A 21,420-nucleotide genomic window follows, 5' to 3' on the forward strand; every position below is an offset into this window, starting at 1 on the left:
AATCAGCTGCCTCCTGCACACCTCCCACTGGGGATGTGCCTGCAACTAAGGTACATGCCCTTGACCGGAATCGAACCTGGGACCTTTCAGTCCGCAGGCCGATGCTCTAGCCACTGAGCCAAACCGGTTAGGGCTCCAGCCTCCTCTTGGTGGACCTGTAGGCTATTTCCAATTTCCTGCCCTCACATCACTGCTGCCATCAAGATCTTGGTCAGGCTCCTTGTGTACATTTGCAAGGGTTTCTCCAGTGCAGGGAGTCTTAACTACCTGTTTTACACAACACGAGTTAAGAATGGCTTTTACATTTTAAAGGGCTGTAAAAGACACGTCAAAGGGACTCTATGCCTAATACGCCTAAAACACCTACTAGAAAAAGTTTGCTGACTGCAGTGCGGGTGGCACACAGAAGCACCACCCCTCCCATTTCACAGATGGAAAAGCTGAGACCCAGAGAGGAGAAAGGACTTGCCCAAGGTCACACAGAACTGGAGTTCTGACTCAGTTGAATACCTGGGTGTTGAAATGCTGTCCTGGGCCTGGCTGAGTTAGTGAGTCACAGAAATACGAGGAAGTCTACACTTATTCCCAAAGAACTTACAGCCTGAGGAGACACGCAGAGAAACAATTCTAACCCAGGTGGGCCCGGGTTCAAGGGCTGCCACGGTGAGCCGGCGCAGTGACTCGATTCTGCAGAGAAGAAATGATGTCAGCACATGTCCGAGAAGCATGAGGTGAGGTCAGGGCGGCACCGAGGCAGGGGCTGTGGCTTGGACAAAGCCTGGGAAGGTTGATGGGCTCACCTGGTCATCTGGACCCTTGAGTACTGTTCGTTGTACACTTCGCACCAAGCACCCTCAGCTCTGGGGGTTCAGGCAAGAGGCTGATAGCCCAGATATATCCCCTGCCTCCAGGCCTCAGTCTCCCCATGTGTAAACGGCAGACTGATGATTCCCCAGGCTTCTGCCCCCCCGACTGGGGCACCTACCCGGCCAGGTGGCGCCGTGCGGGAGAGGTGGGGCCTCAGGAGTGACGTCACGCGGGCGGGGCCGGCGGGGCCGGCGGGACCCGCTGCGGAAGCTTCGGCGGGTGTTGGGGCTCAGCCCGCAGCCCGCGCGGGGCGGGGGGAAGGGGCTCGCGGGAGCGGGGACCGGGGAGGGTCGCCCCGCCTTCGTGCCCCCCAGTTGCGGGATGATCGTGCCATTCTCCGCGGGCGGGACTGAGTGACGGCGGGGCGTGCGTGGGGAGGGAGCTGGGGGCCTCGTCCCCCTGGAACCGGCGCCTCACCCCCACCCGGTCCCGCCGCACCCCACCCCCCGCGGCTGTGAGTCAGCGGCGGCCGCGCCCCCTCGGCCCACTTCCTCCTCACCTTCCCGGCCGGGCGGGGGGCGGTGCGGGGCGGAGTCCTTCCCACCTTCCCCCCGCCAGTGCCGGGGAGAGGGTGCGCCTTCAGTCACCCCCCAAATTGGCAGAGAAGAGAGACGTTGGGGGGCCAGAGGGGAGGAGTTAAGGGGGAAAATGTGAGGGTCCTCCTCGCCCCCTCCCCAAAGTGAGCAGAGTGCAAAGAAACGGAGAGGTGGATGGGAAGGGCGAGAATGCACGGTGCCCCCCTGAGATCCCCCTGGATTCCCATCGTGGGGAGAACTCGGGTCCCTCCCCCTCCACCGAGCGGCCCCCCCACGTGAGAGTGACCCCGGCAAGCGGCCCCACGCGGCAACGTTGGGGTGTAAGGTTCCGCGTTGCCCTTTTAAGCGCCCTCCGCCCCACCCACCCCGCCGCGGTTGGCTCGCGGCCCCTTTAAGGCGCAGGGAACTGTGGGTACGGGGAGTGGATGTTGGAACGAGCGGCCGGGAGGGAAGTACAGTAGTAAGAGTAGCACTGTAGCCGCCGGCGGCCGCGGGGAGCGCCGCGGAGGGGACGTCGCACCCCCTTCTGTCGCGGGGACCCCGGTCAGACCCCCCCAGAGGGTGGAGGTCGCCCGAGGACCCGCCCCGGCCCCGTCCACGTTTTCCCCAGGAAGCCGGACTCTATGGGGCGGGACCCTGGGGGAGACTGAGCAGAACCCGGAGCCAACCCCGAACCCCTGAACCTCGAGCCCGGGGCGCCCCGTTCTGTGGGTGCGCCGCCCGCCTGCGGAGCAGCCATGAGGTGAGCCTCCAAAGCCTCCAGACCCTGCCCCGCCGGCGCGGCCCCCCGCCCCGCCTTTGTCCCCTCCCCCCAACTCGCTCCGGGCTGGAATTTGGGGACCGGGCGCTGGGAGCCTCGGATTGGCGGCCGAGCCCCCTTGGATGAGCTCCAGATGTCGACCTCTTCCCCCGACTCCCAAGGTCCGCGGTGGTGCCGGGGAGGTTCTCCGGGGAGAACCTCAGATTCGGGGGCGTTCCGAGGACTCCCGAATTTTTAAGACTTTTTCCGGCGGCCGTCCAAGTTGGCAGGTCCTCCCCGCCGGGGGGCCAGGCTTCAGGCAGTTCTCAGGATCCCCCCAAATCTCAACTCGGGCCCCGAGAGGGTTTGTGGGGGCCGGTGTGGGGGTCCCCGGCACCTGGAGCACAGATGGGAGCGCCCACCCTGATTCGCGGGGTTCCCCTTTACGTGCCGCGGGAAAGTCTTCCCGAGCGGGACTCGCTCCTGAACTTCGAGGGCCCGGAAGCCGCCCCGCAGGTGGAGGGGCTCGCCCGGTGCAGGAGGTCGGGACGCCCATCCCCCGGCGCCCGGCGCCTCCGCCTCGAACCCGCCGAGCCCTGCGCCGCGGGACCGCGCACCGAGCTGCGTGCCGAGGGCGGCGCCCCGGCCCGGGGCCAGGCGGGCGGCCCGCTCCCCACCTGCGCGGCTCGGGCCGGAGGGGGCGCGGCGGCTGGGGGAGGGGGCCTTTGTCTGCCTGACTCACCTGTCGAGACAGCTGGTGCGCGTGGGGGAGGGGGCCGGCGCTCCCCGCCCCCCGCCCCCCCCCCCGGCGGCGCCTCCCCTCCCCCCACCTCCCCCTCCGGCCGCCGGACTGCGGGGTTGGAGGAGGGGGCGCCCTGGGAGCGTCAAGGTCACAGCACTCTCCCCGGGGACCCAGCTTCCCAGATCGTCCCAGCCGTCTCCCCTCGAATTTAATCCTGGGGGGGGTGTGCGGGGGGGAGGGGGCCAGGGACCCGGGGGTTTTGTCCTACCCTGGCCTCCCTCAAAACTCCTGGGCTCACCTGAGGGCGGGGCCGTGGGGGCGGGGGCCCGGGCCGGACCCCCCCATTCTCGCTTCCCCTGGAGCCCCATCATGTCTCCCCAGTGGCCTGAGTCAGACAATACTATCTCCCTTCCTCCACTCTCCCAGGGACTTCCTGCCCCAGAGACCCCGGCGTAAGGGGGAGGCCCCTGGGGACAGCTGGGTGTTAACCCCGTGGCGCCCACATCCTCCCGCCCCCCACTCTCCACACGCGCCCCCTGACATCGGGGTGGCGTTCCTTCTTATGACCATTGGGGAACCCACCTCCCGCATTTGTCCCTTCTGATGTGAAAGGGATGGTTGGAAAATTGGGGACCAGGAGGCACCCCCAGATACCCTCAAGGCTTCCTGCCTGCCCTTCCTCCCAGGACAGCAACATCCCTCCAGGTCTGCCCTGGACAGAGGGCAGTTCCGGGGAGCGGGGCTCTCGTCCCTCACCCTCTTCCCCGGGGAGTCCTCTCTCCCACTGGCCCCCGCCCCGCCCCGTGCGCCCCCCCGCCCCCCCGCGTTTCCGGTCCCAGCACCGTGGAAGGCGGATGGCGGATGTCCGAGTTAGTGCTGCCTCACTCGCTGAGACCGTAAAAGGGCAGGAGCAGTGTCTGGGCCGGCCTCCCACCCCCACCCTCACCCCCAAGCCCAGTCCCGAGGCCCTGGCCCGACCACAGCCCCCGCTGCTGGTGGAGGCCCAGCTTCCCACCTTCTGGGGGGTGGGCAGAAGCTGAGCTGGGGGTGTCCCACCAGGGGGTTACTTCCACTTCCTGGGGGGTCTTCCCAGTCAGTGGCCACACCCCACTCTCTGGGCTGTGCCTCTTCTCCAAAGACAGCTAGGATTCAAATGGACCCACCCCCCCTGGATCCAGCTGGGGAAACTGAGGCTCTGGGAGAGCCGGGCCGAGCAAGATGCAGCCAGAGGCAACCTTGAGGGAGAGAGCAGACTAGGATCCTCTGATTTCTGGCTGGTTTGGATGGTGGCAGTCTTGGGGGGCAGTTGGAAGAGAGGATGTTAAGATGGAAAATTACAAGATAAACGCTCTTTTTCCCCCAGTTTGACAAATATTTGTTGAGTGTCTAATGTGTCTTAGACTCTGAGCTGGGATTCTGGGAAAGCGGGGAAGCCGGGCGCAAGTCTGAGCCTCTCAGGGCAGAGGGACGCTAAAGGAGAATTTGGGTTCGGTTCTTTCTCCTCCGATAGCAGTCCTTGCTATTATTTTTATTTTAAAAAATTGTGAGACCATTGGATCAATGATCTACTTTGTGCAGACGCTGTACTAGGTACCTAATTCCGTGTAATCTTCAACAGCAGTTCTAAGAGAGAGATATGTCCTGACTGCCCCACCTCCGAGTTTACAGATGGGGAAACTGAGGCATGGACAAATGAAGCAGATTCCCCAACAGTTTGGAAGTAGGCAAGTCTGAATTTGAACTCAGGACTGTCTCCAGAGTATTATGCTATTAAAGAAAAAGGAAAAGAAAACCTTTAATTTTTTTTTCCGCATATATATTTTTATTGATTTCGGAGAGGAAGGGAGAGGGAGAGAGAATCATTGATCGCTGCTTCCTGCACACCCCACACTGGGGATCGAGCCTGAAATTCGTGCATGTGCCCTGACCGGGAATCAAACCATGACCTCCTGGTTCATAGGTCGATCGATGCTCAACCACTGAGTCACACTGGCTAGGCTTAATGGTCTTTTTTTTTTTTTTTTAATATATTTTATTGATTTTTTACAGAGAGGTAAGGAGAGGGATAGAGAGTTAGAAACATCAATGAGAGAGAAACATCGATCAGCTGCCTCCTGCACACTCCCTACTGGGGATGTGCCCACAACCAAGGTACATGCCCTTGACCGGAATCGAACCTGGGACCCTTCAGTCCGAAGGCTGACGCTCTATCCACTGAGCCAGACCGGTTGGGCGGCTTAATGGTCTTTTAAAAATATATAGGTATAAAGAATTAAAAAAAACAAACATAGGTAACATGCTTTCACTGTATGAACAGTTCATGGAGATACGAAAAACGAAACCCCTGTGGGAACCTTTACTTTCTTGTTCGCTTATAGGAAACAGACTGGTCAGGGGAGAGGGACTGGTGTGAGCCTACACAAGCCCCACAGACAAGAGATCTGGTTCCCTATTACAGGGTTGTTTCAAAAGAGTAGTAGTTTGGAAAGGTTGTGTGTGGGTGCCGGCAGTGTGGATCACAAGTTGTGTGGTGTCAGGCAGCTATAGGGTACGTCTTAGGGTAGAAAAAGGGGCAAGCCTCTGACCTGGAAGGTTTGAGTAAACCAGAGTGACTATGCTTGATTGCCTCCAGTGATGAGAGGCTCTCTCCCCTGTTTTGACCCTCCGCTTCCTTATATGGAGCCTGTGCATGAGCTTCAGGGTTTTTCTTATCTCTTTGAAGCGTTACAGCAAACCACTGAGTGATGGTTCCCAGGGCTGGAGACAGAGGCTCAGAGAGGTGAAGCCACACAGCACCAGGTTGACTTGAGCCCTCTCCCATCCACCACCACTTGCTAGAGTTTTCCAGAAGGTGGGGACCTGTGGGGAAGGGAGGGTCCTGCGCTGGCTGGGAATTAAGGCTCTCTGATGCGGGACTCTAAGAGACGAACCTCAGTCCCAGCTTCCTGGCTGTGGGATTTTCTGCTGCAGGTTTTGCCTGGCTTATAGTTTTAATTTTTGAACATAAGTACTGAATGAGTTTTTTCTTGCTAATACCAGCCTGTGGTGAAAAAAAGAGAGAAAGAAAGAATCAAGCCCTAGCCGGTTTGGCTCAGTGGATAGAGCGTCAGCCTGCGGTCTGAAGGGTCCCGGGTTCAATTCTGGTCAAGGGCACATACCCAGGTTGCGGCCTGATCCCCAGTAGGGGTCGTGCAGGAGGCAGCCCATCGATGATTGTCTCTCATCACTGATGTTTCTCTCTCTCTTCTCTCCCTCTCCCTTCCTATCTGAAATCAATACTAATACTACTAATAAAAAAAGAGTCAAGCAGTTTTAAAAAGTGAAGAGTGCGATGTGTCCGTTTCCTCCTTCCTCAGGTCCGCAGTGCCCGTCCTCGGAGGCAGGCACTGTTAGTCCCTGAGAAGGACCTCTGCAAAAATCACCACTGTGTACGGATGTGTTTGTCTCCTCCCCACCTTCTTTTAAAAACCTCTGACACACACCACTTTAGCCCTTGGCTTCTTCAAGTTTTAGCTTAGCTGTTTCCTCACCTTTAAGTGAGGTGAGGAACTTGGGTGGACTTGGTTTCAAATGCCAGCCCCTCTGCTTACTCGCTGTGTGACCTGGGACAAATGTCTTCACCTCTCTGTGCCCATGGTTCCTCCTCTGTAGTAAGAGTAAGGACCAGAGTCCTTCTCCTGAGGTCCCTGCGAGGTTCTTTGTGGAAACTGCAGCTCAGCAGCACCCAGAACAATGTCTGTAGCCCAGCTGCCGTTGCTGTAAGTTTTCATTTTTTATCGATGGCTGATTTAACAGCTGTTGAACACCTATGTGCTGGACACCATTCTGGGTTCTGGAGACACACATCCCGGCCCTCATGGTCCTGACCTTTTGTAGGACAGATGGGGACTGTCAGGGAGGGAGGGACGCCATGACGTGGGACGTGCGATGAGAGGGAGAGACTTTCCTGTAGTCAGGGGAAGAGGCTGGGGGAGGTGAGGATCCAGGTGGAGGAAGAAGTGCTTCGCCTGAGGCAGGAATGCGCCTGTAGAAGGAACAGCTTGGAGGCCGGAGGGGCTGAAACTGCGAGCTGGGGGCAGGGAAGGGATGAGATCAGAGATCACACAGATCACGGAAGCCACAGAGAGATCTTGGCTTTTTTTCTCCCAGAGAAGGGAAGGGACTCCATCTGACGTGTTTTTGCAGATCCTTCTGCTGTAATGGGGACACTGGGGCCTGGTGAGGGGTAGGACCAGCCTGGGGTCGCTCAGCAGGCGCCCCTGGGCCAGGCCAAAGCCTTGGGCAGGGCAGGGCAGCTTGGGAGAGCAAAGTGCAGCCAGGGTGGGGTAGCAAACACAACCCGGGCTCCCGGCCAGAGCCGGCCCTGTGGGTGGGTGGCAGGTGTGGGCGAGGCCTTCGTCCTGCCCTGCCAGGGGGCAGTGGGAGCCAGAAATGGCCCCTGAGGCCGCACCGGTCTGGAAACAGCACCTGGTGTTTGGGTTGGTTTGGGGCCCACACAGTTCCTGGCGGTTGAGGCTGTGGACTTGGCTGCCAGGTGGCCTGGGTTCAAATCCTCATTCTGCTGCTGACGAGCTCTGTGACCCGGAGCAAGCACACAGCCTCACTGGGCCCCCACTGGCTCCCCGCGTGCGTACTGAGGATGAAGTAGTGCGCATCTTGAAGGAGAATAAAGTGAGTGACCGAGGAGAGGGCTTAGGATGTCCGATGAGCAGACACCCGAGGAAGGAGACGCCACGATTTATGTAAACTTGGGGGTGTCCGGCGTTCAGCCCCGGGCCTAGGAACCCAGAGCTGGGTCTGCTGAGGGGTTTTCCCTGACTCGTCTTGAGCAGCCTGAGCCGCACACCCAGCCCCCAGGCCTGGCTGAGACAGGGCCCTTGTGGGGTATAATTTCTCTCCCCGGAAACCTCTGACCATCCACTTCCTCTTTTCAGGAAAAAGTTTGGTGGGGGTGGGGCGGGGTAGGGACTAGCACTTCCCCAGGTCTGTGTGACCTTGAGCAAGTCACTTCCTGTCTGGGAGCCTGAGTTTCCTCGCTGGGGGAGGGGAGGTTGACCCTCCCCAGAAGGACTGCGGGGGGGGGGGGGGGGCGGGGTAGGGGGGGTGCCTGTGATGTGAGAGATGCTGACAGTTACTAAGTGCTCAGTCCATGCCAAGTACGTGGCTTTACGTGTCCAGACTCATTGCTCCTCCCACTGTCCTGGGCGTGGGGGGTGGGGGTGGGGGGCCTGTCATTTCCCCAGTTTGCAGTTCTCAAGTGGGAGGGTCACTCGCTGAGTCACATGGAGCAGGTGGCTCCGTGGGGATTTGAACCCAGGTCTCTGGATATCAGAGCCTGAACTCTGAACTAGTTTCTTGATACCCCGCCCCGCCCCCCAAGGCTGAGTCAGATGTCACTTGCTCTGGAACTCCTCTGTGACGCCCAGGCCAGGAGGGTGCTCCCGACTGTCTGGGGACTGGACTGTCTCCTGCACTGGAGGGTGGGGCCGCGGCTGTCTGGGTCATTGCCCAAGACATGGGCCTGTGGGAGCAGGGAGTGTCTGCCGATGGCCCGGGGCACTGTGGGGTGATGGGCAGATGGATGGGGTGGCAGCAGGAAAAAGAAGAGGTTAGGGTGTAGCATTGGTCCCCAACTTGCTGCAGGACTACCCTTCCCCTCCCTGGGCTCAGCTTCCTCCTCCTACCGAAGCAGGGAGTGTGTGTGTGTGTGGGGGGGGGGGGGCGGACGGGGCGGGGAGAACCCTGGAAGAGATAGGGAAACTGAGGCTCCAGGAGTGCCAGGCTGATTCCCAGTGCCGCCGCCCAGAGTTCCTGCCCCATCCCCACTGCCCTCCTCCTCCCGGGTCCCCTCCTCCTGCTCTCACTCCGGACTTCTCTCTCTGCCTCTCTGCCCTTTCCATGTGTTCCCCTCACCGTTCCCTTGTCTGTCTCCCCATTGTCAGTCTGACTCTCTCTCTCAGCTCTCTCTCCATGTCAGCCTGTTTGTCCATTCCACTCGGTCTGTCTGTCTGACTTCCTCTCCCTCTCCTTCTCCCCGTCTGTCTCACATCCCCAGTTTGTGTCTTTGTCTCCCCCAGTCTGTCTGTCTGTCTGTCTGTCTGTCTGGCTCAGCCCCGCCTGTGTGTTTTCCTTCCCAATCACTGTCCATCTGGGCGTCTTCAGGGGTCCATCTCCCCCTGCCTTCCCGCGTTTTCTCTCTTCCTCTCACACTGTCCCTGAATCGGAGGGGGACCCAGGTGGAGAAGGTGCCCAGACCTGGAGGGGTGCCTCTTTCCCGCTAACGGCCTCACCCCCTCTCTCCCCATTTCCCGGCAGCGAGACGGTCATCTGCTCCAGCCGGGCCACTGTGATGCTCTATGACGACGGCAACAAGCGGTGGCTGCCTGCGGGCACGGGCCCCCAGACCTTCAGCCGAGTCCAGATCTACCACAACCCCACGGCCAACTCCTTCCGGGTGGTCGGCCGGAAGATGCAGCCAGACCAGCAGGTGAAGCCCGCGGCCGCCCCTTCCCAGGGCCGCGCCCTCCGCCCCTGCACCCCCCTCACCCACCTTTCCCCTCCTGCCAGGTGGTCATCAACTGCGCCATCATCCGGGGTCTCAAGTATAACCAGGCCACCCCCAACTTCCACCAGTGGCGGGACGCCCGCCAGGTCTGGGGCCTCAACTTTGGCAGCAAGGAGGACGCCGCACAGTTCGCCGCGAGCATGGCCAGTGCCCTGGAGGCGTTGGAAGGTCAGAGACAGTGGGCGGAGGGGCCCCTGAGCCCTGCCGTGTGGCCTGGGGCCGCCACTTCACTGCTCGTGGCCTCAGTTTACTCATCTGAAAATGGGGCTGATTCATTGCTACCGTGGACCGTTTTTCTGAGGATTTTGTGTGGGCTCCTGTGTGCCCCTTGTACCCCTGGATTCCTAAGGCTGCAGTTGCCCCATGAATTTTCACATGAACACTCCTGGGTGACCGCCTCCCAGATCAAGGTGTAGCTGTTTCCAGCTCTTGGAAGGCTCCCTCTGCCCTTTGCCGGGTATTGTACTGGCTCATATCATCATCAACTCGTTTTCAGACATCGATATTAAAAAGATCTCCAGGTGGTAGTTCTTTAAAACATAAATAAATTATATATATTTTAATATCTTTTTATTGACTTCAGAGAGGAAGGGAGAGGGAGAGAGAGAGATAGAAACATCAATGATGAGAGAGACTCATTGATGGGCTGCCTCCTGCATACCCCCCACTGGGGATTGAGCCTGCAACCAGACATGTGCCCTGACCAGGAATCGAACTGTGACCTCCTGGTTCATAGGTTGATGCTCAACCACTGAGACACACTGGCCGGGTGGTAGTTCTTTTTTTTAAAATTCATTTTTGAGTGAGAGAGGCTGGGGGTGGGGAGAGAGATGCTGATTTGTTGTTCCGCTTATTTATGTATTCACTAGAGGCCTGGTGCATGAATTCATGCACTGATGGGGTCCCTCGGCCTGGCTGGCGATCGAGGCCTATTGGGGGTGGGGGGGCAGCCAGCTGAGGGAGAGGGGCCACAGGAGGTTGGCCAGGGGGCAGCTCCTGCATTGAGCGTCTGCCCCCTGGTGGTCAGTGCATGTCATACAGTTGTTCCTGTCCGGTCATGACAGTCGCTTAGGCTTTTATATACAGTGGGGCCTTGACTTACGAGTGTCCCGACTAATGAGTTTTTCGAGATACGAGCTGTCTCTCGGCCAATTTTTTGCTTTTGAGTTGCGAGCTAAAATTCGGGTTACCAGCCAGCTTCAGATACCCCACCTCTAGTTGGCGCAGCGAACGTCACAGTGAACACCACATCAGCCCAGCATCACGTGTCTCAGTCGTTCACTTTTTGACTTGACATATGAGTAATTTGAGTTACAAGCTCCGTCACGGAACAAATTAAACTCGTAAGTCAAGGCCCCACTGTATATCGATTGGTTGATTCCTGTATGTGCCCTGACTGAGGACTGAACCTTGGTTCATCAGGACGATGCTTTGAGCTACCGGCCAGGACCAAGGTGGTAGCTCTTAACCTGGACATCTGGGTAAAAGGCAGGTTCCAGTTCAGTTGGGCTGAGGTGGGGCTGAACCTCTGCGTGTCTAGCAAGTGCCTGGCAGTGGCAGCCCCTGGGCAGCGAGGCGTTAGGTGCCGCTGTGCCTCGGGTCAGGTCGCTGCTGGAGAGCTTCAGATCACCAAGGGCAGGGCTGTCTGCTTCCTGGAGCGGCTGCGGTGACAGGGCTTGCTTGTCGGGGCACAGAGAGAACGATGGGGGGTGGAACTTTGTGTCCGACGCCAGAGGCCGGGGGTGGTAAGGAGCAGGCTTTCAGCCTTTTCAGGGTCCTGGGGCTGGGGTCTCCGTGGCTGAGCCCCTGGTTAAGAGTAGATGTGGGAGCCCTGGCCGGTGTTTCAGTGGTTCGAGCGTCAGCCTGCACACCCGAGGGGCACAGGTTCGGTCAGGGGCACGTGCCTGGGTTGCAGGTTCAGTCCCTGCCCCGGGACTGGGAGCTGTGCAGGAGGCCGCCAATCGATCTGTCTTGCACTCCTCTTCCCGCTCCCTTCCACTCTGAAAATCAATGGAAAAATATCCTCGGGTGAGGATTAAAAAAAGAGAGAGAGAGTAGATGTGGGAATCATCCTGAATTTGTCTTGTTTCTGCAAATTCCAGTCTGCAAGTGACTGCCCCTTTGGGCCGTCATTGTCCCCCACCAGTCACTCGGGCATCACCACAGCCTCCACCACCAATCAGCTCAGTCAAGGGAAGCTTGCCCAGGTGCCCACACCAGCCGGAGTGTCGGGAAGTGAGCGGGCACCTCTGGGCAGGAATCCTGCCGGGCCTGGGAGAGCGGAGGGAAAGTGCCCCGAGGCGGGGCCAGGTTCCGGGCTGACGCATCACCGGGTTCCACTCTCGCTTTCCAGGAGGTGGGCCTCCAGCACCGCCGCCACCGCCACCGCCAGCGCAGCCACAGGCGGCCCCGCCCTCCTGGTCGGTCCAGAACGGCCCCGCCCCCGAGGAGGCGGAGCTTCAGAGAAGGTGGGTGGGGTCCCGGTGGGAATCCTACCGCTGCCGCGCCCCCGACGCCTAGAATTCTCACCTCCAACTGCAACTCCCAGCGGCTAGTAGACCGTAGCTTTCAGGCGCTCCTGCCTCCTGCTGGTTTAGAAACCCCTCTCCCTTCCGAGAGTCCAACGCTTGGCTCTTTAAAGCATCTCGCGCGTTTTGTAATTCAGCTGCTGACAGTCTGGTGACTACAGTGCTTGCATCTTGGTCTCACCCTGTCCCTGCTGTCCCCCCCCCCCCCCCCGCTTTCCTGGGCCCCTGGGGAAGGGAGCGGGTGGGAGTTAGGAGCCCGTCTCAGGGTCCTGAGTGACGGCAGCCCCTCCCTCCTCCCCTCCTCAGGCAGCCAGAGCACCTGGAGCGCCGTGTCTCCAATGCAGGTGATTGTTCACATGGTCCCTGGGGGGAGGGGGGCTCCCAGAGGAGGGGGGCCAGCTGGATAACAAGGAGGGAGGCCTCTCTCTCAGCACCCCTCCTTTGTCTGTTTGTTTCAGGAGCCCCCCCTGCTCTCCCAGCTGGGGGACCGCCTCCACCTCCAGGACCTCCCCCGCCTCCGGGTCCCCCCCCACCCTCTGGTCTGCCCCCCTCGGGGGTCTCCGCTGTAGGGCATGGAGCAGGGGGAGGCCCACCCCCTCCACCCCCTCTCCCCACAGCAGCTGGCCCCAGTGGTGGAGGGACTGGGGCCGCCGGCCTGGCTGCAGCCATTGCCGGAGCCAAACTCAGGAAAGTCAGCAAGGTGAGGGGGCCAGACATGGCAGGGTGTGGGGAGACGGGGCCCTGAGGGAATAGTGGGGAATGAGGCCTGAGTTGCCTGGGGACATCAGGAGGCCTGCGCATAAAGCCCCCCTCTCTGTAATTTCTCCAGCAGGAGGAGGCCTCAGGGGGGCCCGCAGCCCCCAAAGCTGAGAGCAGTCGAAGCACAGGGGGCGGGCTCATGGAGGAGATGAACGCCATGCTGGCCCGGAGGTGAGCCCGAGCCCGGACCTCCGTGCGCCTGGGAGGCTCTGGGAACAAACCCTCAGACCAGCGGTTATCACCGGGGCCGGTAGGGCCAGGTGTGGGGCTGGCTGATTCCCGTTGTGTTTGTGTTGTTGTTTCTTTGGATGAAAGTTCCCTCTGTGATAGCCAGGTTTGGGATATAATGCTGCAATTGCCTTCTCCTGAGATGGCTGGGTTTGCAACCACCTGGTAGGCTCTAGATTCAGTGGTTCTCAACCTTCTGGCCCTTTTTAAAAAAATATATATATTTTATTGATTTTTTACAGAGAGGAAGGGAGAGGGACAGAGAGTCAGAAACATCGATGAGAAACATCGATCAGCTGCCTCCTGCACACTCCCCACTGGGGATGTGCCCGCAACCAAGACACATGCCTCTGACCGGAATCGAACCTGGGACCCTTCAGTCCGCAGGCCGATGCTCTATCCACTGAGCCAAACCGGTCAGGGCAACCTTCTGGCCCTTTAAATACAGTTCCTCATGTTGTGACCCAACCATAAAATTATTTTCGTTGCTACTTCATCACTGTCATGTTGCTACTGTTGTGAATCGTAATGTAAATATCTGATATGCAGGATGGTCTTAGGCGACCCCTGTGAAAGGGTCGTTCGACCGCTAAAGGGGTCGCGAACCCACAGGTTGAGAACCGCTGCAAATTCTAGGACCTTAGACATTCCTGCCTCAGAACCTGAAAAGTTGGGTTCCTAGAATTCCAGAGCCCTCGGCCCTTAGAACTTTGTGGTTCCCAAATGTGAAAAACGCAAAATCCCCATCCTACCTCGAGAACAGCACTCTGTAACTTCTAAAATTAAAGTTTTCTTAGCGTTCACAAGTTCCACAACTCTGTACCCTAGAATCCGCCTTTCTGAGCTCTGGGAAGGGGGCTGTTGAGTGGCTGAGGGAGGGCTGGAGCCATCTGTTTTTGCCTTTCCCTCCTGCAGAAGGAAAGCCACACTAGTTGGGGAGAAACCCCCCAAGGATGAATCTGCCAATGTGAGTTAGGGGCTCTTCCTGCCACATACACCTTAGGCTGTCCCGTTGGGGTAGGGATATTGGGGAGGCGGTGTGACAAGGCTGGGCTGGACAGAACCTGGAAGAGGAAAATGCACAGAGGTGTGGCAGGGACTGGCTCATGACAGTTTTATTTCCCACCAGCAGGAGGAGCCAGAAGCCAGAGTCCCAGCCCAAAGCGGTGAGTGATAGCCCAGTCTAGCCACAGGAACTACAAATCCCAGGATGCTTTGTCCTCACACATAAAGCACATTCTTGAAAGGGTCTGTGCAAACAATACTGGGGACTGTAGTCTCCTGAGATGGTTCTTTGCACAGGGGCTGATGAGGCTGTGGGAGGATGGGGGTGGGGGGGGGGCATTCCTCCTCCCTTATCTTTCTGATTTGTTGCCTGTCCCCCAGAACCTGTGCGGAGACCCTGGGAGAAGAACAGCACAACCTTGCCAAGGTGGGTCGTCAGTACTGGGTCCCTCCTGCCCCAAGTAGGTGGATTTGCTGAATCTGTAGGGAGGAACGCCATGCTTGTGGGATGGGCGGCAGGCCCTCTCCAACCTCATGTCTGCCCCAAACCACACCCTCTCTCCCAGGATGAAGTCGTCGTCTTCAGTGACCACTTCCGAGGCCCACCCCGCTACACCCAGCTCCGGCGATGAGTCAGACCTGGAGAGGGTGAAGCAGGTAGCTTGGCCAGGGGACGGGGGGCGAGGTTCGGGGGCTATGAAAGGGGCCACAGGAAGAAGAGAGATCTGGGTCTACATCAGTGATGGCGAACCTATGACACGCGTGTCAGAGGTGACACGCGAACTCATTTTTTTGGTTGATTTTTCTTTGTTAAATGGCATTTAAATATATAAGATGAATATCAAAAATATAAGTCTTTGTTTTACTATGGTTGCAAATATCAAAAAATTTCTACATGTGACACGGCACCAGAGTTAAGTTAGGGTTTTTCAAAATGCTGACACGCCGAGCTCAAAAGGTTCGCCATCACTGGTCTAAATTCTGCCACTGACTTGCCATGTGATTCTAGAAAGGGCCTCGGAGACACACTCTAATCTATCACCGCACGCTTTCCCGGGGAGTACCCAGAGTCCTTTTCAGCACACTGGCCCCAGACGCCCATTACCCACTGGAGTTGGCAGGAGAATAGAATGTATTTGCCATCCCTGGTACTGGATGTTCTCCAGTGCTTTTCTTCTAGCTCAGAGGATCCAGAAATCTCCAGAATTCTCCAGTCCCTCTGCGGCTTTGTCAGTGAGGTCATGGTGTGTGTGTGGCCCTTCAGTCATTAAGAAAGGAGAAATTAGCCCTAGCTGGTTTGGCTCAGTGGATAAAGCATTGGCCTGAGAACTGAAGGGTTCCGGGTTTGATTGTGGTCAAGGGCATATGCCCTGGTTGCAGGCTCGAACCCCAGTAGGGGGCGTGGAGGAGGCAGCTGGTCAAGATCAATGATTCTCTCTCATCATTGATGTTTCTCTCTCTCCCTCTCTGAAGTCAATAAAAATAAAATTAAATAGCCCTAGCTGGTTTGGCTCAGTGGATAGAGCGTCCACCTGTGGACTGAATGATCTCAGGTTCGATTCCAGTCAAAGGCACATGCCCAGATTGCAGGCTCGATCCCCAGCAGGGGGCGTGCAGGAGGCAGCGATCAATGATTCTCTCTCATCATTGATGTTTCTATCTCTCTCCCTTTCCCTTCCTCTCTGAAATCAATAAAAAATATTTTAAAAAATAAAATAAAAATAAATAAATGAATTAAAGAAAGGAGAGACGAGTGTCTGCAAGTCCAGGCACTCTTCCTGATTGGTTGCACCCCATTGCTTTCAGGAGTTTCTGGAAGAGGTGAGGAAGGAATTGCAGAAAGTGAAAGAAGAAATAATTGAAGGTGAGGGGGTTTTGGAGGGATCCTGTCCCTGGGAAAGAGCCCTGTTTTGGAAGGGAAGGGGGAAGAGACTCTGCCCTGACCTCTGACCTTTGTTTCCTTCCAGCCTTTGTCCAGGAGCTGAGGAAGAGGGGTTCCCCCTGACCACAGGGCCCCAGAAGACCCCGTTTCTCCTTTCCGCACACCTTGCCTGTCACCCTGCTTTCCCTGCCTCGACTTGACTTGGAATTGGCTGAAGACTACACAGGAAGCGTCCTCCCCCCTCCTCATCCCACTTGGAAAATTCCAAGGGGGTGTGGCTTCTGCCATGCCCACTCCTATACTGGCTGCTGATTGGCTGGGGAGGCCCCCACCCTCTGCTCCCTTTGGTCCTTCCCCTCGGCCATCCCCTTGGGGCAGGTCCCTCTGCGGGGGATGTACCAGTGAACCCCACAGGGGGAGGAAGGAGGGAACGGCACATTCCCTTGTTCTAGATTTCACTTTATCGCTTAATGCCTTCAAATTTTTGTTTTTTTAAGGAAAAAAATTATATATATATATATATATATATTTAGGTTTTGGGGGGAAGGGAAATTTTTTTCTCTTTGGTTTTGATAAAATGGGGAGTTTTTAAATGCTTTAGCCCCGGGCTTGTCGGATTCCGGGCAGCTATTTAAGGGGGGGGGGTGGTCCCACCAGGCTGGGGGCATCTCCCCTCACCCCAGGGAACATCCTTTCCCTCCGGCTCCTTCCCCTTTTCTATGAGGAATTAAGATGCTGTAACTTTTTGGAACCTCAGTTTTTTGGTTTTTTATTTGGGTAGGTTTTGGGGTCCAGGCCATTTTTACCCCCTTAGGGAAAATAAGATGAGGGAGAAAGGAAAAGGGGAGGAAAGCTTTCCTCCCCTCTCCCACCTTCACCTTCAGCTTCTTGAAAATGGGCCCCCGCGGAATAAATCTGCCAGTTTTTATAAATGCTAAGATTTCTGGAGTGATTGGAAGGGCTGCTCTGATGAGGACGGGAGGGGGTTGCTGTCCTCCGTCCCCAGCAACCCACCTGCTCCTCTGCGTCCTTCTAACCGCCCTGCACCTGTTCCAGTTCCCTCGGGCTCCTTCAGCCAGGGTGGGCTCTGCCGGCTCTGACTTTTCCACAGACCTCCCTCCCTCCCTCCCTCCCTCCGCTCCTTACCAAGGCAGCTTCCTCATTCCTTCCTTTTCCCTCCTCCCCCTCCCTTAGCCAAACCAATCCCCCGGCCTAGAGAAAGCCCGGGGCTGTCCCTCACAGACTGCCGGCCCGGGGCAGGCCCCTTTGCTGCCCGGAGACCTTGTTCCCCATCTGCCCACTTCCCGTCAGAACCTCCCAGCTTCTCCTAATTGTAATGACCCGTGTGTCCTTACCGGCATGCACCATGGCTCTCGGACACACTGAGATGCCCCCATTACCTCGGAGCTCCTTTAATTATAAAAACATTTACAGTCTAAAAAAATAGGAAGCCGCAGAGCTCACGCACACCCCCTGCAGTGGTCCACTGGGTTGGCAGGCAGGCTGCACCGCCTGGTGGAATATTCCCTTGGGATGGGGGCGGGGAGCTTAGGGCCCAGGGGCCAGTGGTCCCGCGGAGGAAGCCTTTGCATGAAGGAGGTTGAGGGGGGACTGGGGGCCAGTCCAAAGGCAGAAAGGGAGAGGGACCCCTGAGTGTTCTGAAGAGCAGGTGTGGATGGAAGGTGGGGTCAGGACCGCTGCCCAGGTAGTAGGAGAACAGGTGGGTCCGGGTGAAAGGCCAGCGGGGAGGATGGTGGGTAAGGACAGCGGTGGGTCCAGAACTGCTGGTGAACGGGGCTTTGGTTACAACAGAACTGTTCAGCCCCCTGGCGGCACCGACTTCTCCAACCTGAAGGGCATGTCCTGCTGGAACAGGTCCCGGGAGCAGGGGACGGGGGAGCCGGTGGAGCTGCTGGGAGGACCCTGCCAGCCTTTCCTGCGGGCGGTGCCCAGACGAAGGTGCTGGTGCCGCTGTTGGGATGATCACTTAGGAGGCGCCCTCAGTAGAGGTGCCAGTGGGGGGCCAAAGTCAGGCACCGCAGTGACCTATTGGAGCCAGAGCTTTCCAAGATCCATCCTATTTCTCACCCCCATAAAGAGCTGAGGTAGACAGATTTCTGCATTTCCCTTACAAGGGTCGCAAAGGAGCGAAGTTTCGGTGTCATGGGGAGGCCCCCTCCGGGTAAGTGGCGGTGTGAGTGACAGAGGGTTAGCCAGGTCTGCGTGTCCTGCTGGCCCCTCTCGTGGGGAAAGTGACCCAAAGCCTGGTTGGATCAGCCCGGGTCTAGGATCCATTCTGCCCCCAAAGGGACCGGTGGTATTAGCTGGACCGGGTCAGGAAGGGACGGGGCGGACGGAAGGCCATATCGGGGAAAGTCACGCTCCAGACTAGGGCCCGGCGGCCTCCTAGTCCTCAGGCTCGGGCGGGGGCTCTTCCTCGGGCTCGGGCTCGGCCTCGGGCGCGTCCGGGTCCTGGGTGCACATGTGGGTGCGCAGATCCTGGATCTCCGCCCGCAGCTCCTCCAGGGCGCTCTGCTTGGGCGCCGCCTGCACCTGCGCCTGCAGCGCCTCCAGCGCCAGCGCCAGCTGCTCCAGCTCGTCCTGCATCTCGCCCCAGGCCACGTCCTGCCGCCGCTCCTTGCGGCGCTGCTGCGACTTCTGGCGCCAGAACTCCAGCAGCAGGCAGCCGCCCGCCACCGCGAAGACCGTGGCCTCGCCCAGCAGCTCGGCGCCCAGCTCGGCGGCCGCCGCCTCGTTCAGCGGCTTCACGGCCTGCGCGTCGAAGCCCAGGAGGCGCATCTTGGCCCGCATCTCCGCCCAGTGGTACACTGCGGGCGAGAGGGGGGTCAGGCACCTTGGGGGGGGGCGCCCCCTCCAGCCCGCCCCTCCACGCCTCCAAGTCCCGTCCGGAGCTACTACGGGGAAGGGCGGCGGAATGTCTGTGGTTGGGGAGTGAGCGCCGCAAAGAAGACCCGCGGGCACCACGCCGCCCAGCACGCGGGGTCGGAGTTAGTTCTTCGGACGGGGCGGCCGGCGGGAGGGCGGCCGGCGGGCGGGCGGGCATCTTTTGAAAACGTCCCGAAGGTTATGGCGAGTAGCCGAGAAAGAAGTGCTGCCCTGGAGGGGGGTTCTTAGTGGGTGGCCCCAGCCCAGAGCCGGGTAAACGTCGCTCCCTCTGGTCCGCCCCCCGTCTCCCCCCCGAAGGGCCAGACAAGCTCCTTTCGGCCTCCCCAGGAGGCGCTGACAGTTGGCCCTTTCCCTGTGCGGGTTCGGGCTGTGGAAGGAGCTCGGGGCTGGGCGAGGCTGCTCTAGCGACGACTCCTTTACCTAATCCTTACTCATGGGCGTGAGGGAAACGTAACATAAACAGGGAGTTGGTGCTGAAACCTGACTCACTCCACGAATATTCATATCCATCCATTGATCTAGGGGCTGCTGGGAAAAACGATAAGCCTCTTTGCCCTCATTAAGGGATGGATTCCTGGAAACGTCGCAGCAGCCGGGCTGATCTGATCGGGCCACATTCCCACAGAAAGGGGCGAGTCGCCAGGGCAGTCCATCGGCCGCCTCCCGCTGTGGTCCCACCCCGCCAAGGTGAACCACTTTTTATCTTTTCTGCATTTTTTCTTCCACTTTAACCCTAGGGTGCCAAATCACAAGCTTATACCTCTAACTCTTGATTTACTCAATTGGATTTTTAAAAATTTTATGACTTGAGCCCTGGCCGATGTGGCTCAGTTGGTTGAGCGTTGTCCCATGCACCAGGAGGCTCCCCCCCCAGTTGGGTTCCCTGTCAGGGCACATGACCGGGTTTCAGGCTCAGTCCGCGGTGGAGAGGGGTGGGGGTGGGAGTGCAGGAGGCAGCCTATTGATGTGTCACTTTCACATCAATGTTTCTCTCCCTCTCCCTCTCAAAATCAATAAAATATTTAAAAACATTATGACTTTACTTTCCACTGCTACCCCCACTTGTGTGAATTTAGCACATTCTGTGTCCTTTCCTCTCCCAAGTTTTGCAAGCGATTTTTATTTTGTCTGTTACTATTTTTTTAAATATATATTTTACTGATTTTTTACAGAGAGGAAGGGAGAGGGATAGAGAGTTAGAAACATCGATCAGCTGCCTCCTGCACACTCCCCACTGGGGATGTGCCAGCAACCAAGGTACATGCCCTTGACCGGAATCGAACCTGGGACCCTTGAGTCCGCAGGCGGACGCTCTGTCCACTGAGCCAAACCGGTTAGGGCTGTCTGTTACCATTAATTGGTAGCCTTTGTGGTTCTAAATAACATGCCTATTGCCTTAACTTCCTGAGGCGCACTTGTAGGCACATTAACTGCTCCTCCCACTCTCTCCTCTCCCCTGCCCTCCATCTCCTGTGGTCTGTCTGCTGTGCTATTATATTTACACTAGAGGCCTGGTGCACGAAATTCATGCAAGAGTAGGCCTTCCTTTCCCCAGCTGCCAGCACGGGCTTCCCTCCGGCACCTGGAACCTGGGCTGGCTTCCCCCAGGTTGCTCGCAGGCACCCGGGACCCGGATGGCAGGAAGGATGTCCGGAATGACATCTGGTCTAATTAGCATATTACACTTTTATTATAGATGCCTTTCTGAGTCATAATAAGTGTTTACTGTTCTTTGCCTACTTTCACACTAGACTAGATGACAGTTTCTAGGCCCAGAATCACCCGTGCAAAATTCCTCAGCCGTTTGGGGCCTGGTTCCATCACTTGTGCCGGCGGAGGGACTTTCTGTCACCCTGTAGCACTGACTGCACCAGGATGGGCTTATGGATGAGTTCCTCCTGTTCCATTCTTTTATACTTTTCTATCCTAAGCTTGTTTTTCTCTTTAGTCCTGGGAATGTTTCTTGTCTGCGCAGTAAAGGATTAACCCTACCCTGCAGCTGGAGCTCTGGCCTTCGCCCTTCTGTCCCGTCCGGAGAGGAAGTCTTTAAGTCCTTGGAATGTCCTGCCTGATAGGAGTGTCTGTTTACTTGGGGCCTGGGCCGTGCCCGAGAGTGGACTCTAGCTCTTCATTTACCGGGAGGGCTTTGGGCCCCGTGGTATCAGCTCACCCCCTGGAGCCAAGCGGCTGACCTAAGGTGGGCCACACAGTTCGGAAACCTGGTCTCTGCGACCCACCCCCCTTAAAGCCCCTGGAGGACATGGCCTGGGCGAGCTTCCCTGGTTGTCACTCATTGCTGCTGGGAGAAGTTAGTGCTGTCCCCGATCCCACTGGGACCACGGGAGCTCTCCTGGATTCTGCCCCACGTACCTCTTCCCGAGGCTGATTTTAACCTGCATCCTCTCTCTAATAAACTGTAACGGGGGGTGTAATAATCAGTGAGTCTTTCCACCAAATTATTGAAATTGGAGGTGGTTTGGGCTCCCTGAACTTGCGGTTGGTTGTAGGGAGTGGCTATAGCAGTGGTTCTCAACCTTCCTAACGCCGCAACCCTTTAATACAGTTCCTCATGTTGTGGTGATCCCCAAACATAAAATTATTTTCGTTGCTACTTCATAACTGTAATTTTGCTACTGTTATGAATCATCATGTAAATATCTGA

At 57.7% G+C, this 21,420-nt stretch overlaps 2 protein-coding genes across 2 annotated transcripts in view; one reads left to right on the plus strand and one right to left on the minus strand.

The window, feature by feature from the left end:
• Positions 1-1,857: 1,857 nt before the first annotated feature.
• On the plus strand, positions 1,858-16,087 carry VASP (vasodilator stimulated phosphoprotein). Its single transcript, XM_081108620.1, has 13 exons — positions 1,858-2,145; positions 9,200-9,371; positions 9,452-9,617; positions 11,803-11,917; positions 12,284-12,321; positions 12,436-12,677; positions 12,807-12,907; positions 13,880-13,931; positions 14,094-14,130; positions 14,351-14,396; positions 14,536-14,626; positions 15,776-15,833; positions 15,937-16,087. Exons 1-13 carry the CDS (start codon positions 2,141-2,143, stop codon positions 15,972-15,974), a joined length of 1,161 nt encoding a protein of 386 aa, XP_080964746.1. The 5' UTR covers positions 1,858-2,140; the 3' UTR covers positions 15,975-16,087.
• Positions 16,088-18,257: 2,170 nt separating this feature from the next.
• Positions 18,258-21,420, minus strand: part of LOC308531249 (optic atrophy 3 protein-like) — a gene marked incomplete at its 3' end in the record, with an annotated part of 94,639 nt that continues 91,476 nt past the window's right edge. Inside the window, exon 2 of the mRNA XM_081108175.1 lies at positions 18,258-18,679. Coding sequence (XP_080964301.1) covers positions 18,258-18,679 — 422 coding nt within the window. The remainder of the gene's footprint in view (positions 18,680-21,420) is intronic.

This window comes from Myotis nattereri (assembly GCF_964212035.1).
Source record: "Myotis nattereri genome assembly, chromosome: 15".
Classification (NCBI taxonomy): Eukaryota; Metazoa; Chordata; class Mammalia; order Chiroptera; family Vespertilionidae; genus Myotis; species Myotis nattereri.

Coding starts and splice junctions, on each gene's coding strand:
- VASP (XM_081108620.1), top strand. Junction 9,618..11,802: donor TGCCCTGGAGGCGTTGGAAG/GTCAGAGACAGT, acceptor CTCGCTTTCCAG/GAGGTGGGCCTCCAGCACCG. Junction 12,908..13,879: donor AACGCCATGCTGGCCCGGAG/GTGAGCCCGAGC, acceptor TCCCTCCTGCAG/AAGGAAAGCCACACTAGTTG.